General features: G+C 46.2%; 1 protein-coding gene across 1 annotated transcript; it reads left to right on the plus strand.

Moving 5' to 3' along the window:
• Positions 1-2,998: 2,998 nt before the first annotated feature.
• Positions 2,999-17,060, plus strand: LOC306737134 (eukaryotic translation initiation factor 4B-like; the record flags this gene model as incomplete). The annotated part of the gene is given in 16 exon segments (XM_079218835.1): positions 2,999-3,011; positions 4,744-4,884; positions 7,031-7,230; positions 8,100-8,216; positions 9,134-9,188; positions 9,286-9,432; positions 9,964-10,083; positions 11,376-11,600; positions 11,729-11,993; positions 12,326-12,414; positions 13,431-13,548; positions 13,550-13,693; positions 13,868-13,905; positions 15,423-15,543; positions 15,844-15,910; positions 16,145-17,060. Coding segments are annotated over 16 exon segments (1,938 nt in total). The 3' UTR covers positions 16,223-17,060.
• Positions 17,061-17,627: the final 567 nt, after the last annotated feature.

Below are 17,627 nucleotides of genomic sequence, written 5' to 3' on the forward strand. Positions count from 1 at the left end.
GCTTTACAATTCAGAGGAAGAACTATATAGTGGTCCATTGCATTCAGTTGACATTACGCATTGTTCTAGTTTAACAAAGCAGCAGTACTTGTTTGTTGTTAGCATAGAATTAGCATCACCTTTAGCAGCTTTAACAAAATGCTGATGACAGATGAATGTGTTCGTCCAACACAGAGAGGGAAAAGGCAGCAGAGAAGGTTTATTGACCAGCTCAGGAAGTTCAACCTGCATGAGGATCAGCTGGTCTGTGCTCTCCTCCCTGTGCGGAGGAACAGAACTGCAGCTGCAGAGGAAATGATCGATGCCAGGTGGGAATCATCACTTTAGAGAAGAAACGATTCTCACTGCAGGGCCTCACTCAGATGAACAGTCAGCATCCGTCAAAACATCCAAGTACCATTACAAAGTACATGTTTACAGTTTGCAATGCAGTTTTTTAACATCCATCATGCTGATTTAATATATATCATGTTGATATAAGTCCTGCATGCTGCATATATTTTAACATGAACATTCGGTAGTTATTTCTTTCCACTATTTGTATGGTTTTAAACAGAACACTTGACTCTGGTGGTCCTTGTTCTGAACTGTTGGGTCTATTTCTCACTGAGCGTTACTGAGTCACAGTTACTTTGAATATTGTAAAACAAGAATAGACACATGAGGACGTCTGTGTCAGCCTCTATGATTTGTGGGATTATTTAATTCGCACCCACAGAAAATATTGTATTTGTCCTATTGTATCTATTCAAACTGCACATCGGCAGCAAATCGGTGCTTTAGTCAAAAGTCCAACATAAAGTGAATTGTAATAATAATAATAAGTAATTTTTTAAGTTTAAAAAAAATAACAACATATAAATTAGGAAACTATAATAAACTATAAGTCTGTATCGGCACCATACAAAAAGCACCAATTATAACGAAAAAAAGTGATATAAAGTCATCAGAAGCACATTGATTGACACATTCATGAAATATTTGAATGATGTGTATATATATATATATATATATATATATATATATATATATATATATATATATATATATACTCTTTATTTTAAAGATAACATAACATAAGATAATCCTTTATTATTAATTGCAGGATTAAAGCAGCACAGTAAGAAAAAAACAAGTAAATAACAGTAACAGTAAGAAAAAACAGTAAAGAAGAAGAATACAGTAGCAATTTAAAATTAAATAGACAGGCGGAATAAAAAGTATATAAAAGTACTTACATATTAAAAGCTGCGTGGGTTTAACCTTTTTAGCCCCATGCTGTTTCTGCTCGAAAATGTCATACCCAAACTAAAAAGGGTGTATCTCTGCAACCACTAGGGCTGTTTGAATAATCTTGGTGTTTTAATAAAAATGTATAATTTGAGATTTTGTTCAGATGTGTAATTATCAGTCTATATGTTACTGGTTAAGAGTAAATGAAGATGACACACAGCAAAAAATTGAAAGTATTCAGGTCCGCCTAGAAAAAAGCACTTTCAGGATGATTATTTCTAAAAATTAAATGAGGCATTCGTAAAGTCTGAACTTCTCCCAAATCATAACACAATATGTGAACATTCTGTCTGCAAAGGTTGACTTTGAAAAAGTGAAGCAGAACAAAGTTACAGAGGGTTTAGAACAAATTCAGGTGAGGATTCAAATGAGCATTTGGGCACATTTTGGGCACATTTTGGCATCTGTCCATTTGAATTTTATCATGTACCAAACCATATATTGCACTTATATATACTTATGGTGATCAATACATCCAAATGCAGCATTTTCTTATGATTTTTTTATTTTTTATTAATTAAGATTCTTTTGTATTCATAAAACAACTTATATGTTCTCATTAAAATAAAACAAGCACACAAATTAACTGAATTAACAGATTTTATTTTTATCAAAAAAATAATCGCAAGTACCTCGTCGTTGGTCAGGTACCGTCTGTATCTGGCCGCCATTGTGATCAAATATTTTCAAAAAGCACTTATAAAACGCGAACCAACCCAAGCTGCTGCTGTGATCTACTTACTGCGCGCGGTGTCCTCGTGCGTCATGGCCAGGGTCTTCTAGCAGGCGGCTCCTGCGGGGCCTGATGGGTGCGCGCGGCTCTAGCTCAGTGGGGGATGGGCCGATTTCAGAAAACGACACCTCTTTGGAAAGGTCAGAGCCAGTAGAATTGAGGGCTGCTACCGAAAACAAGATTGACAGCACTGGGAGCCAATAGAATCCAGAAAGGCGTCGTCATTTGTGAAAAGTTGAACGTAGCTTCCCTAGACCTGGTCCCACGTTGCCTCTGCATGTCCAGGAGGGTTTTTATGAGACCCAGGGTAGAGGAGGAGCAAATATCAGTGTGGATTTACCAGGGGAAATGCGTTTCATCTCCTAAATCAACAAAGGTAAGCAGCATTTGCTGATTGTAAAGCGATTCATGATGCTGTGTTATTTTGCTCACATCTCCCTGATGCTTTGGTGTAGAGGGATTTAGAAGGCATGTCTGGAATCTGTGTGGAATTGTCTGCTTTTGGCCATCAGGCTTTTTCTGATAGCACCTACCTAAGGGTCGCTGGGTCCTGAAACGCGCTGAGTGGTCTGACTTCTGACTTTAAAAAAAAAAAAACACTTATGATTATCTTTCTTTCTGTTTGAGTTTTTTGTTAAATGGCTTACTGGTTCTTGTAGCAAAGGCTTTGGGGTTTAATTTGATGTGCAACATCAATATATATTTTCTTGTGATTTATGTTTTTTTTGCAATCCAAAATCAAAAGAACCTTTATCAGGGCTACGGCTTTCAAAAGGTTAAAGGCTGCTATGAAGGAGAAATACATAATAAAACATAATAAAAACGTGAAAGCCAGAAAAGCCCAAGGAGAGGTCCGCTTCTTGAGCGCGCAGCCCAACAAGGGCGGGGACAGGTCCGTGAACGCGATGCGCGCTCCCGACAATAAACCTCTGACGCCTTCATCCGGGAACTACAACGAACTCGTTCTCCAACATGGCGGCGTCAGGTGAGGCTTATGAGGGTGAACGCTCTGGGTCGGTTAGCTGGGATTCAGAGGCTTTATGCCGCGATACAACTGCCCGTGTTCCGCTCCGGGCTCGTTACCGTCTCGTCTCGAGGCTTCTCGTCGGTGTCCCGCGCGCTTAAATCGGTCCGTCGGTTGTTTTTGGCCCCGGTAACGACCTGGCGTTATTTCCCCCCCGAATGCTACAGCTTACATGTGGTATTTCCCTGTGAGCCAAACGGTGATCTCGATGTATGGGGTGGACGTCGCGTGACATGTTGTGAAATGTCCGCTAACTGCGTGCACGCCGCGTGTCCGCGGCCGGCGGCGGCTCGCCGTGGCGCCCGGGGGAAGAGACGCATCGGCGGCCGGGCGCCAGCGCGTTTCTGTGGAGGAGGAGCTGGGCCGAGCGGTCCGAGGAGTCTCCCCACGTGTGCAGCCTTTAGCTCCCCGGTGTCGGTGCTCGGGTGACGCGTGGGCAGCCTGAGGTCCGGCGGGTCCACGCGGAAATACTTCCCCGGCTGCGGCGCAACTTTGCGCCGGTCCCACCCCGAGCGGAACCGGGTCCTGCTCCCCGGCGGTGGCGCACTTTGGGATCCTGGCGCCGCGACACGCACTAGGCCCTAAACCCTTTAGCCTGCTGGAGGGAGACTTCCCTCCGTCAGCACTCCTTCACGCACAGACAAAAGCGATCTGCGGGTTCACACGCAACACAAACGGCGTGCGTGTGCACTCCTAACGGCGGTTGCGGCCAGAAAGTGAACGTTGCTCCGCAGCGAGGAGGCGCTAAATAAAACAAGCTATGAAGCGGCCAGCGTGTTACTTTCCACTTGGAGTGGGGATGAGCGTGGAGGCCGGTCCGGCCTGCTGCTTGTAAACAGTGACTTCGCAGTATCTCGTGTGTGTGTGTGTGTGTGAGAGAGAGAGAGAGAGCAGGTTCTGTCCCGATGTGCGTATAGAATGCCATGACAGCTGAGGGTTTGCACAATAAAGCTCACAGCCAAGCTTGTGTCATTCCCCATTATGTTTCCTGCATTGGACCAAAACAAGCCGGACCTGCTCTGAGTTGTGTGCAACTGTTTGCTATTCAAATACACACAATGCAACAGCCACTGGGTCCCATGTGGTTGCATAGTGTGCAGAGACACACGTGGGACCCCCTGGGTTGAACATGTTGTCATGGTCCTTTCATTTAACCTTCTATGTGCTCCGTTGACCGGCACACCGCTCTGTGTGTTTACGTTCCAACGGGACAATAAGTCAGACGTTGGCACGTTGTTGTCCGTCCACGTGAACACACACACACACACACACACACACACACACCAGTGTTGTGCTTGTTTCAAAAGATTTCATCTCACAGCATTGCATTTTGTAATATTTCATCGTCAAATGCGAGCCGGTGACGCAGTCTGACATCACCGTTTTGAGACTGTACTCATCATAAATTTACCTTTTTTAGCCATCTGTAATTTTCCAAATAATCAATTTATTGAATATAAATGATATAATAAAGGCTTTAAACTTCAGACGTCCTTGACAGATATCCGTACAGACCAGTGATGTTCAAGCACTGTGCGGTGGGTCGCAACAAATATTATTTAGTTGCCGCAAACATTGTTTGGTTGTTGGTGTGCAGTAGAACATGTGCCGCGGCTCAAAAGGTTGAAAAACACTCTTAAAGACAACCAACCTGTGGGCATACCTAACTGTACTGTGTCCATCTCCCCTTCAGCTAAGAAGAAGAACAAGAAGGGGAAGACCCTCACTCTGACCGACTTCCTGGCGGAGGACGGGAAGCCCAGCAACGCGCCCCCCAGCTACCCGGCTAAGTCCACCAGCTGGGCCGACGAGACCGACGACCTCGACGGAGATGGTGAGCGCACGGCGAGGAGCAGGCGAGGTTCCCCCTCGCAGACCTGGGATCTGTGAGGAGCAGGCGGCGAGGTTCCCCCTCGCAGACCTGGGATCTGTGAGGAGCAGGCGGCGAGGTTCCCCCTCGCAGACCTGGGATCTGTGAGGAGCAGGCGGGGAGGTTCCCCCTCGCAGACCTGGGATCTGTCTCGCGTCTTTCCATCTAACGAAAGCAAGATCAATATCAGAATGCAGTCCCTGTAATGTGAGGTGGCGACGCAGAGCGGTTGTGCTCTTTTCTTTCTTAAGACGTACAGCAGTAAGAGCGGCTCAGCCAAGCTGCTTAACGTCGACAATGAATGAATGAATATATACTTTATTAATCCCCAAGGGAAATTTAGTGTCGCGTAGCAGCCATTCACACAGAAAATAAGATAAAAACAACAGTGTATTCATGACCAGTGTATTCATGGTTATAGCTACCGGACATTATTTAAGAAATAAAATACTAGTACACTGATGCCGTGTTCACACCGGACGCGAATTTGCCGCGCCGTGTCCACCGCGGAAGTTGACTCGCGCGAGTAGAAAGAGGGCGTTCACACCAAACGCGAATTCGCGGCGCGACCAAAGGGGCGTGGCTTAGCTCTGTTGCTTGCCTCTGTGAGAGACAAGCGACGAAGCTTTCATTTCCGCTATCGACCATGGAATAAATAACCACTAGTTCTGCTTTATACTTGTTGTGGAAGTCCCAAACATGTGGGAACATGAAACGCCGTCGTGTTTGGGTTCATAACATCATCCGTAGCCGCTCACAGCTCGGTGAATTTCACCGACTCCTCCAGGAACTGCGTCTCGCGTATCTCCGTAAAACGATACCGATTATGCCAACCACCATGGAAACAACCACCAGTTCTGCTTTATACTTTTTGTGTAAACTCCACATATGTCGGAACATCAAACTCCATGGCGTCTGGGTTCATACTATTATCCGTAGTCCCACAACAGCGTCTCAATGAAGCCGCTGTCAGCGCTGGTTCAGGCGGAGCAGCAGCAGTTTCATTCAGAAACGGGGAGACGGCGGTGGTGACGGGCGGAGCTTCTCAACGCTGATTCTCAACGCTGATTGGCTGCCGCAACTTTGCGTCACGCGATTTCTCCGCCAGAGTTGGGAGAATTCAACTCACGCGAATTCGCGCCGCGTCCTTCGCTTTGTTCGCCCCAGGTCCAACGTTCTGTTCGCCCCAGGTCCAACGTTCTGTTCGCCCCAGGTCCAACGTTCTGTTCGCCCCAGGTCCAACGTTCTGTTCGCCCCAGGTCAAATGTTCTGTCTCGCCGCACATTCGCGCCGCAGCGCGTCTGGATTGACTTTACATGTAAACTGGACGCGCCGCAAATTCGCGTCGCGTCCGGCGTGAACACGGCATAACTACTGGACTGTTTCTAGTGTTTTGAAAGGAATCCAATAACAGATATTAAACTCACCATTAATACTTATATTATCAAAAACCGGGTGGTCGAGTACATTAATTGATCTTTCTACGCTCTGTTAGCACAAGGAGTTTCTGTGCACCCTTGCTCATCTTCCTTTGAGCGTGTATAACACTCGTATTGCTTTTGCATAATGCAAATGTGTTTTCTCTGCGCTCTGCATTATTCTCCAAAAGGCCAGAGGGTGTACAAACAAAACGTCCCGTGAAGAATGAAAGAGTAATCCATAGATATCCTGACGGCCTGAAAGAGGAGGGGTTGCTATTACCTGTAAACTAATATCTCATATTCATGGACTGTTGTATTGCTGTTGTACAAGTCAAGTATTAATGTGCATAATTAGGACACAAAGGTTGAATATCCTGTAAATAATTTGATTCAGCTGCAAAATGGTTCTTCAAATTACATTTAGTTCAGTGACGGGGTGTAAAGGTGGACCATGTCCTGGATGTAGATCTGTTCGCAGCCCGGCGGGCGGCCACCGGTGTCCAGTGAAGGGAGCGGTGCATTGTGGGTGAATTTAGGTTCCAGACCCGTCGAGCTGCTGCGTTCCGGATGAGCTGCCGAATGAAGACTTGTCAGACCGCCGGCTTCTACAGCGTTCAAAACGAACTGCCCTTCTTTCGTAGAACCCCTTGCCATGTAGACCTCTGTTTGAGCCGCTCTCTCTCCTGCAGTCTCGACCTCGTGGCACACGGAGGAGGACCGGGGTCCGTCCATCGACCGCTCCATCCTGCCCACAGCGCCGCGCTCCGCCCGAGAGCCGGACGTGGACCGGTCCCGTCTGCCCCGCAGCCCGCCCTACACGGCCTTCCTGGGCAACCTGCCCTACGATGTCAGCGAGGAATCCATCAAAGACTTCTTCCGCGGCTTGGCAGTAAGTGTAGCACACACGTATATGACGCACATAACACACACACGTATAACTCAGTGGTTGCAGCTTCAACTCTTTGTTAAGGAACAAACTGAAAGTCTTTGTTGTTCTCAGGAACTTAACTGAACATCCTGTGGAACGAGTTTTACTCCACATTCAATTTCATCTGTAATTTAAATATTTATCTAAGTATTTTCCGCGTTCACCCAACCGAGACGTCTTGAAACGGGAAACTTTTACACACACACACACACACACTCCATGTTATGCTCTGACTCTTTTGCTGTGTCATCATTATTAATGTTTATACGATCTTTTTACAAGAGCACAGTGTAAAATAATTCAGTTAAAAGCATTATGTTAATGTTAAGTTATTTTTATGCAGACCTTCCATTTTAAAGTCTATGTAATTATTGATGCCTTCACTTTCATCCCTTTAATGTTGCTGCTGTTAAAGGTGGCTTTAATTTGAACTACTTTTAATTATGTATTACTTGATGATAAATCATTATTTATTGATTTATATTTTGTATTAAGAATCAGAATCTTAAAATTAGCCTGATTTAATAATGTCAAATGTAGTGATGTTAAAAGTGCAATATTTCCCTTATAGATGTATAAAATGAAAATGCTCCAGTAAAGTACAAGCAACTCAAACTAATCCAACCGCAGTAGATCTGAAACGCACAAATACAGTTTTACTTTTAGAGTCAAGGAAAACATGCATGACAAACGTTCACAGTTCCTCGACTCCAACGTCGACCAATGTCTTCCATATTTTAATGTGCTCTCTGCGTCTCCGGGTCTTGTTGGTGAACTGCTGGTCCCAGATCAGTTCTCTGGTCTCACTGCTTCTGTCCCTCCTTCACCAGATCAGTGCGGTGCGTCTGCCTCGAGAGCCCAGCAACCCCGAGAGGCTGAAGGGCTTCGGCTATGCCGAGTTCGACGATGTGGACTCCCTGCTGAGGGCCCTGAGCCTCAACGAGGAGGTGAGAGCAGGCACCCACCTGGGTTATGCTGGCTGCTTTTTAGTTTAACTTCAGGGTTCTTACGCTCATGGAGAAGTCGTGGTATTTTAAAATGGTTATTTCCAGGCCTGGAAAAGTCCTGGGGGAAAGTTTAGTAAAAGTCATATAAACGTGTTATATTTAGGGATGGGTATCGTTTGGGTTTTTTCCGATACCGGTGCTAAACCGATACTTTTAAAACGATACCGGTGCCTGAACCGATACTTTTTTATTGCCAAGGCAATTTTTTTTCTTCAAATTGAACAATATTATGAACTGTTTAAAGTATACTATAGATATAAATAAATAGAGAGCAGAGCAGCAGTGTGCTCTGATCCGCGCTATTTTAATAATCGTTTTTAGCGTGCGGGCACCGCGCTGCCTTTTTAGTATCTATAGACCGTGCAACTTTACAGAGTAGTGTAAAAAAAAAAGTATTTAAATCGTCTCAGGCACCGGAATCTGCGTTGCTTTTCGGTCCGGTAGGTACCGGACGTGTTGGCTCTCGGTACCCAACCCTAGTTATATTCATGTGTTCATTTACGCTGAGTTTGAAATAATGAATATGTTTCTAAAAGAAAGACTCAAAATATAAGCAGGCATACATACAGGCATCTATATAAATGTTTATTCTTTTAATCAAACTATTGTCTCATTCATTTGTGTCATTTAAGGTTTACTGTATGCTTTGTGTTCTCATTGTTAGTTTAAATACTACATTCACTCACTTTTTACTGTTTACACCCAGACTTCACTAAATGCTTGCTCATGGAAAAGTCATGAATCCATTGGTCAAGATGTGTATGAACCCTGTAACTAACATGACAAAGAATCCTGGTCAGTTCCTTCTTCTCACACACATGTAAACGGCGCAATGACCGTCTTGTTCACGCCAACAGAACCTGGGGAACCGAAGGATCCGTGTAGACATTGCAGACCAGTCGAATGATAAAGGTAGACGCCGCTCACTGCTTCTGCTCATCAGGTTGGGAACATTTCCTTTTCATACCTTCACGCTATAATTAAACTTAATCTCCTCTTCTCAACCCAGAGAGAGACAACGGCTCCATGGGAGGCCGAGACCGGGGCCGCATGTCGGACTTGGGGCCCGACAAGACGGACTGTGCGGACTGGAGGGCTCGTCCCAGTTCAGACGCCGACGACGGGCCGCCCAAGAGAGAGGAGGCCTTTGGAGAGAGTGAGTCAGTCTTTGTCTGTCTGCACATCGTTCTGATCCCAGGGTGCATGTGTTCGTGGTTTTGGACACAAGGGAGCTGTTACATAGAATATGAATCGACAATACTCGAGACGATGCAGAAAATGTTTACGTATTTGGAAAATGATTAGCAATTAACCATTGCTCATTGTCCACAATTCTTCCTTTAGCCGTTAATGCACTTCCGGCATATTGGGAATAATAAATATTCTACTAAGACGGATAATAAACGTCTGAAATTTAAAGTGTTTCTGATTCTGCAACATCAGAAGACTTACGGTTTATAGGACTGAGCGATAACGCAGAGGGGCTTCGACCATGTGCTTTAAATGATTACTTAAACCAAGCAACTCTTTGAAAGTGTCCATTCACTCAAAATCCAGGTTGTGCTCTGTATGCATTGTGGCAAAGTGTTAGACTTGCAATCAATAACTCCGTTCTTCCAGCCGCTATATTCCATGTTGGAGCCCAGTCAGAAATTCCACGAGTGAAACGTGGCCGTTGTTCTTGCAGGATCACGGGGCGGCGGCTTTGAGTCGGATCGCTTCGGCTCCAGAGACGGACCGCGGCGCGACACGGACCGCTTCCGGGATCGCTACGACGACCGGGACCGCAGAGACTTCGACAGAGGAGGTGTGCGTTCGCTGCTCGTTGGGTTCAGAGCGGCTCCTCGGCTTCCTGGTCATGAAATGCACAAAGTAGTTTTTAACACGCCCACGTCCCAATGAAGTCGTTCTCTAACGTGCTTCAACATAAAAGCTTTTGAGTAACAAACATGTTGAGTAGAGTTCTTTACCTTAGATGCCCACAGCTCTTTACTCCAGTCTCCCGAAAATGAGAATTGTGTTTTTTCAAAACTAAAACGGCGCTATCTCCTTATCCACAGATTTAATTCATTTAAATTGCTTAACGACCCTAACCCTTGTGAGAAGAGACGTGTGGTTTTACCTTTTTGTTTTTAAAGATCGATAAGTTTTAATAATTCGGTAGACTCCTTAAAATGACTAGGCAATTGTTTCACTAAAACATTCATAAGTCCCCAGATTTCAGTCAAAGACGCATCCAGTGGCAGTTCCACATGTAATTACGCCCCGGGCGAGACCCCCTCAAAATATTTTATTTTGAAGAAAAAAACGGATACATCCGTCTGTGCGTAGCCTCAAACGTAACATCTGGACACATGTCAGGAGGTTCCTTACGTTTCCCCGAAAGTGAAACTTAAAAGTCCGTTACAACTCTGTGTTCTGGATTAAAATCAAGGCAGAGTTACTGAGATCGCCAAAAAAGCTCTAAACCCTGCGTCCATTTCAACATCCTGTCTTTGTGAAGCAGGTTTTAATGGAGTGACAGAGTGACATAAAGGTTTAAGGTACGGAGTAGAGTCAGTAGACTGGACATGAACAACAGACGTCGGGGCTCGGTCTTTTTCTCCCGTCACCCGAGACGGACCGGCTCGTAGCAGAGGAACAAGCTCAGGGCTCCACTAATGCAGCGTCATGGTGATGTGTATCTTTATGCACTTTATAATTGTATTCATGCCGGTCGTACTACGTCATATTTATTACGTCATATTTATTACGTCATATTTTTCGTCTACACCGTGAAGGCCGGTCCGTGAAAATATTGTCTGACACAAAACCGGTCCGGCTCAAAAAAGGTTGGGTACCACTGCATTAGAGTACGGCCCCATAGCCCACAGTGGATTCCTCCACTCACCCTCCACCCACCCGCGCGCGCCGCTGCACCCACACACACACACACACACACACACACACGACCCGCAGCCGGCCACACAGCTTTTCTGGGGCTTTCGGAGATCCTGCGATCTCATTGGTCCTCAGAAACCAAGTGTGGAGACGTATTTTCAGTTCAGATGGAAGCCTCATTGAAAAGAGTGAAAACAACCACTGTGTTTCTCCTCCTAGGTTTTGACTCTAGTAGAGGATCAGACTCAGGCGGTCGGCGTGCCTTCGGCACTAGCTACCGCCGCGATGATGACAGTCAAGGCGGCGGCGGCGGCTTCCGCCGTGATGATGACAGCCGAGGAGGCGGCGGCTTCCGTCGTGATGATGACGGTCGAGGCGGCGGCGGCGGCTTCCGCCGTGAAGAGGGTCGAGCCGGCAGCGACCGCTATGAGTCCAACAGCGAGAGTAAGAGCGCAACATGCAAAGCTATATTTACACCCTCAGAATCTGCAATTCAGTTTGTTTGTGGTCAAAGAGTTCTGTCATCATTTCAGCCACATATTAATATTTGTTCCTCCCTGTCCTCACATCAGGTTCTGTGCTGAGACCCAAGTTGGTCCTGAAGCCCCGCAGCGTGCTGAAGGACGAGGAAGGCGGCGGCGGCGGTGGGGGAACCTCCTCAGCTGCACCTTCGAGCTCCGGCAGCAGGACCTCGTCCATCTTTGGTTCAGCCAAGCCGGTGGACACGGCAGCCAAGGAGAGGGAGGTGGAGGAAAGGCTGAAGAAGGAGGAAGAGAGGCTGCTGAGGCAGCTGGAGGATGACAAAGGCCGGGGACCCGACAGAAAGATGCGAGACAGGTCAGAGGAGGACGTGCATTAGATGAGATGACGGCCACTCAATTTGTGATTGATTAGGAGTTTGTTATTTATGAGTAAATATATTTCTGGGAGTTTTTTTTTTTTTTGTTGTTGCAACAATTGCACTGAATGAAGTCAAGGGGACAGACACACTTGTGAAGTGTCTGAAAGATTACATCATATGACAATAATCTGTGTGACTGTGTCGAGTGGAAAAACATGTTTTTGTGTCAAGTCCCACTTAACAAAAGGGTTGTGTGAAGGCAATCCACACCGTCTGGCCCTTTTCTCACAGCTGTCACCTTTTTTAAATGTGCTTCATTTGTTCTCAGGGACCCAAGCTGGCGCACTGAAGAAGCTCCTACTCAGCGTTCCCGCACAGGAAGTGAGTCTTCCCAGCCAGGAAGTACTTCTGGAAGAGGTGAGATTTAATTCTGATGCAGCTTGTCTTCAGAAATCTGGTTTCTCTTCATACACATGAAGGGCAGTATTGGGCTTCTCTGTGGCTGTTTTTTTTGAGTACCTTTTTTTTTTTTTTACTAAAAACAACGCTGCCATCAAGTGGTGAAAGAGTTGAAAGTGATATTGTGACGTAGGGTTGTGCGGTAAACCGGTTTAAATTTGCATACGGTATGAATTTTTCATATTCCGTCAAGGTTGTAACTTTAGTCATGTGGTAACTAACTTTAGTCATCTGGTAACTAACTTTAGTCATGTGGTAACTAACTTTAGTCATCTGGTAACTAACTTTAGTCATGTGGTAACTAACTTTAGTCATCTGGTAACTATAACTTTAGTCATCTGGTAACTATAACTTTAGTCCTGTGGTAACTATAACTTTAGTCATGTTGTAACTATAACTTTAGTCCTGTGGTAACTATAACTTTAGTCCTGTTGTAACTATAACTTTAGTCATGTTGTAACTATAACTTTAGTCCTGTTGTAACTATAACTTTAGTCCTGTTGTAACTATAACTTAACTCATGCTTATAACTTTCACTTTAGTCATATTTATAACTTTAGTCATGCGTATAACTTTATAACAACAATTAATAACCCACAACTAACGCTCACACAAAAACAATTTGTAACACTAATAATTGTACATTCATAAAATTACACCGCTGAACTGCATGCTGGGTAAAGCTAGCCCACTATCACAACAAGAAGAAACTCCTTCGCAGGAAGAGACGGACTCTTCCGGTCTGTCTCTTCCCCTGGGTCCTAAGTCCCTCCATGTTTAGCTTCCTAACACTATGTACCAACATACAAACAGCTGCTCACCACTCTAACAGCTGTTCAGTTGGCCGCCGGTCCTTTTGGAAATACTGTGATATACCGTGAAACCGACAGAATCTTACAAAATACCGTGATATGAACTTTTGGCCGCCCTCCCTACTGTGACAGTAACAACGCGCTCCTCTTTTCCTCCACCAGGCTCCCGGTGTCGAGATAGCGAGCGCTCTGGAGAGAACGAGGTGTTCAGTGGGAGAGAAGGGGAGCCCTCTTCCCCCGGCACCTCACCGCTGCCCCCCCCCCACCAGCTGCCCCAAGGAGCCGCTGAAGGTGGTGCCGGCACCTCCTCCGAAGGAGAACGTCTGGGCCAAGAGGAGCGCCGCCAGCACGGGCTCCAGCGAGGGAGACGCACGGCCTCCCGCCTCTCCGGTCTCCCCGAGTGGTGCAGCTCCTCCCAAGCTCAGGTGAGTCCTCAGCGGAGTTGGAAAAGCTCTCAGTCCTTACGGTCATGGAAAACCTGGAAGAGTCATGGAATTTTAAAATGGTTATTTCCAGGCCTGCAAAAGTCCTTGGCTCGTAGAAAAGTATAATTAGTGTTTTCTGGGACTTTCCCTGATTGTTCTTTCTTTCTCTTTCAGCTCCCCAAGTTCTGCAGATGAAAGAGAATCTGGAAACGGTAAGGCTGACCGGCGAGTGGGAGATTTTACCCAAACCAAACTTCAGTGTAGATTTAATTAAGCAAACCATGTCGACTATAAAAGGTCTCGACAAAAGCAAAGGAAACGGTTTTGTAACCACTTGCTTACGTCCACAATCATATGTGATGTGTCATTACACTCCAAACAAAGAGTGGCGGTGAGAACCTAGCTGCTCTTAGATTCCTCTACTCCAAGTCATGTGATCTTAACCAGAACGTGTAGTCTGGTCATGTTGGCGTGTTTAACTTCCACAGTGAAATCTAATAACTGAGGAATTCAGTCATTAGTTTCAGATGTTTTTCCCGAGGTTATGAACTGAAGGGTTGAGCTCTATTCAGCAGTTCATCCAATAGCTTTTCAAAACTTTTGAAGATTAAGTTGTTGTGATTGTTGATGCTGAAATGATGTTTAAAGACAAGGAAACTACGGTTTGCATGAAGACGTCAGTTTGTGCTGTAAAGCCCATAAAAGGTCAAATTGCCACAGACGCGGTCCTGTCAGGAACGTCGTGTAGGGCTGGGCGGTATGGCCAAAAATTCATATCACGGTATTTAGTAGGATTCAGGCGGTTTCACGGTATTTATTTTCGAGTAAACTCATTGATTCTTTGACGACACTCGCTGGCCGACAAGCTCACAACTGGACGTTGGTAGTGTGTTAACTTGGAGGGACTTAGGACCCAGGGGAATGCAGGTATGAATTTGTCATACACTCATACCCGTGGTGCATTGTCGCTCTCGACAGGGAGCATCATTTAATTTTCCCAGCATACAGCTGAGAGCGCAGCGGGCGCTACTTGCGTGACAGGGTACAAAGTTCAGTCATGGTTTCACATTCATAAAATTACACCAGCAAACTGCATGCTGGGTAAAGCTCGCCCACTTATCATGATACGGACGACCCAGCATGCAGTTTGGCCGTGTACTTCTATAAATGGGAAACCATGACTGAACTTTGTACCCCTGACACACAAGCAGCTCCATCCACTGCGCCCTGAGCTGAAGCTGTGAAGATGAAATGTTTCTGCCTGCTGAAGAGTGACAAGTCGCCACCGGTATGACTGTGTGTGAAAGATTCATACCGTATGGAAGTTTGAAACCGGTACCGGTATACCGCACAGCCCTAGCCATGTGTTCTTCCATCAGGACTGCAGAAGGTCATGAACACAGTTCATTCTTTGGGGAGCACTGAAATATGTCATTAGTCTGCATTGTGTGCTGCAGAGGAAAATGCATTCTTCTGATTTGAGAAAGAAAATATATATATTGGGTTCAGACAAAGGTACCTACATTATTTGCAGTACTCGTCAGTAAAGGACTTGTTTCTTTATTCTTGTTTTGGAAACCTTTGGCACAGCTTTCCAGCCATGATCAAATCTAAATGAAATGAGTTTCCGTCGAGCCGCTGCGCTCCTCATCCGGCCTCCGTCAGCCGGAGCGTGTTGTGTCTGGTATAACAACCTCCCTTAGCTCACCTGTCTGGATTCTCCCTTAAGATGAGAACAAGGCTGACGGTATGCGTCGGGACCGAGGGCCCCCACGGGCACGAGGGGCTCCTGGAGCCGGGCGGGGCCGAGCAGAGGGGCCCGACCGAGACCGGAGAAAGGAGGCGGACAGGTCAGCCACCCGACGCCTGGGAGAAGGTTTACTGGGCATCTGTAAAGAATGGCCTCTGCTCAGTTTCACCATGACGATAATGATCAATTATGGCGCTAAAACATCAACGGTGCAACATCAATTGGACCTGAAATCTTTACTTGTGACATGTGAACTGAGCACAGTGTGAACTGGGTGCAGAGCAGCTTTCAGATGAGAGCCGTTTGTGCTCTAGTTTGTCTTTTGGCTGTTTGTGTGTGTGAGGACTCACAGCACTGAGGCGCCGATAGATGTTAACCTCAGTGTTCGCTCTGATTGTAGAAAGGATAACAGAAGAGACCGAGACTCCAGACCAGAGCCAAAGAAATTTGAAGGATCCCCAACCCCTGTAAGTCCTTCACTGCCAAGGATTAGACTCCACCCAAATTATACTTCATTCAAGGGTTTCCCTCCAGCCTGCAGGCGTTGGACCAGTGCTCCCCGTCCCTTACAGGTTTCTCCCCAGTGCCCATCACCCCGTAATGTTGCATCCTCCCTGGGAACGTTGACACCTTGTCTCTTGCATATGCTCTTCTATGCATCCAACGCCAACTGTACTGATCCAGGTTCTGTTTCCCTGCAGCAGTTCAGCTCAGCCAGTAAGTACGCCGCTCTGCTGATGGAGGGCGACCAAGGAGACGACGCAGAGGACGTAGAATAGAGGCGAGACGCGGCCCGGCGGCGCAAGGAGAGGAGAAAAAGACGACGCAGAAAAAAATAAATCTCACATAGCTTATGAAAAAACTCCTCACGTGGAAGAGGCTCCTGGGAGGACATCACTCCTCCTTCCTTTCCTCCTACATATCTGTCCTTTTTTCTTTCACCCCCTCCCCCTCCCATCCTCCCCCCACCCGCCTTCAGGACTATTCAGCTTCTTAAGAATAGTCGCATACTGGACTTGTTTTAAATGGAAAAGGAGTAGCTGACATGAAAAAGTGATGGATAACATTGAATTAATTGTAATAAATAAATGGAAAAAGTGGGGAAGAAATGAACTTGTATGTTTGTGGATCACACATGTGGTGAGGTCGGATGATGTGTTTACAAGTGGAACCTGTTTTCAATATCTTATACAGTTTTGATTAATGGGCATAAATCCTTGCTCAATGCATTCATATTAATTATAAGGCTTTTTAATCGCAAGTAAATTAAATTGATGAATTTTATTCATGAGTTGTTCAAGAATATCCTGTCTTCTGATGCTGAATCCTGAATGTTGAGCGGGTCTGAGACGTCATGTGCAGCTCCTGTAGCATCGCTTCACATAAAGGACTCCAGTATTATCAATGTGTTGAAGGAAAAACAGCCGCTTCCGTTCCTCTGACCTCTGTGCCGTTCCCATCAAAACCAGTTCGGCTCAGTGGTTGCTTCCAGCTCGCAGTAATTCACTCTTTCACAAGTGAGTAACACTAATGTTTGGGGAAAGTCTGGAGTTGCCTGTGTGAGGATTTCCATGAACATGTCTTCCCATTTTCAATAAATTGGGGTCATTATGTGCGTTCAAATAGTATGTGGTTATTTCTTCTGTATGCATTGCTGGGGGATTCAGGGGTTCAGAGAACATTTCTTTTGTTTAGCGCTCGCTGCGTGTCCGTGGCGAGGCCCTCAGCTGCTGCCACGCGTCACTTTGACGTCACGTGACGTCAATGCATCATCAAGCGTGTCTTTTTTACGTGCAACAACAGTGTTGGTCTCTGCGTTGTGTTCTCCCGGTGTGGTCTGGTGGTCGGTGTGTCTTCAGCCAGACCCCCTGCTGAGCTCTGGCACCGGGTGGCAGCTGGTCCGGATCCTGCTGAGCGTCACAGACGGGGAACCGCGAGGCTGGAGGCGGGACTCTGGAGCGCTTCTCTTCAGAATACCAGCGCCTGGCAGTGGGAAGGATGGCTGCTGGCGGTATCAATAAACTGGTGTTATATCGCCATTGTGCTGAAGCGCTGAGATTTAACACCAGAGTCTCAATAAAGACGGGCCGAGTTTATTTGACCGTATATTCTCACTTTGTGGCCAAAGGGACAGAAAGGCCTTGGCCTCTACGTCTCAGTGCATGGTGAGCGAGTGAGACATCT

Source organism: Taurulus bubalis (genome assembly GCF_910589615.1).
Source record: "Taurulus bubalis genome assembly, chromosome: 5".
NCBI lineage: Eukaryota > Metazoa > Chordata > Actinopteri > Perciformes > Cottidae > Taurulus > Taurulus bubalis.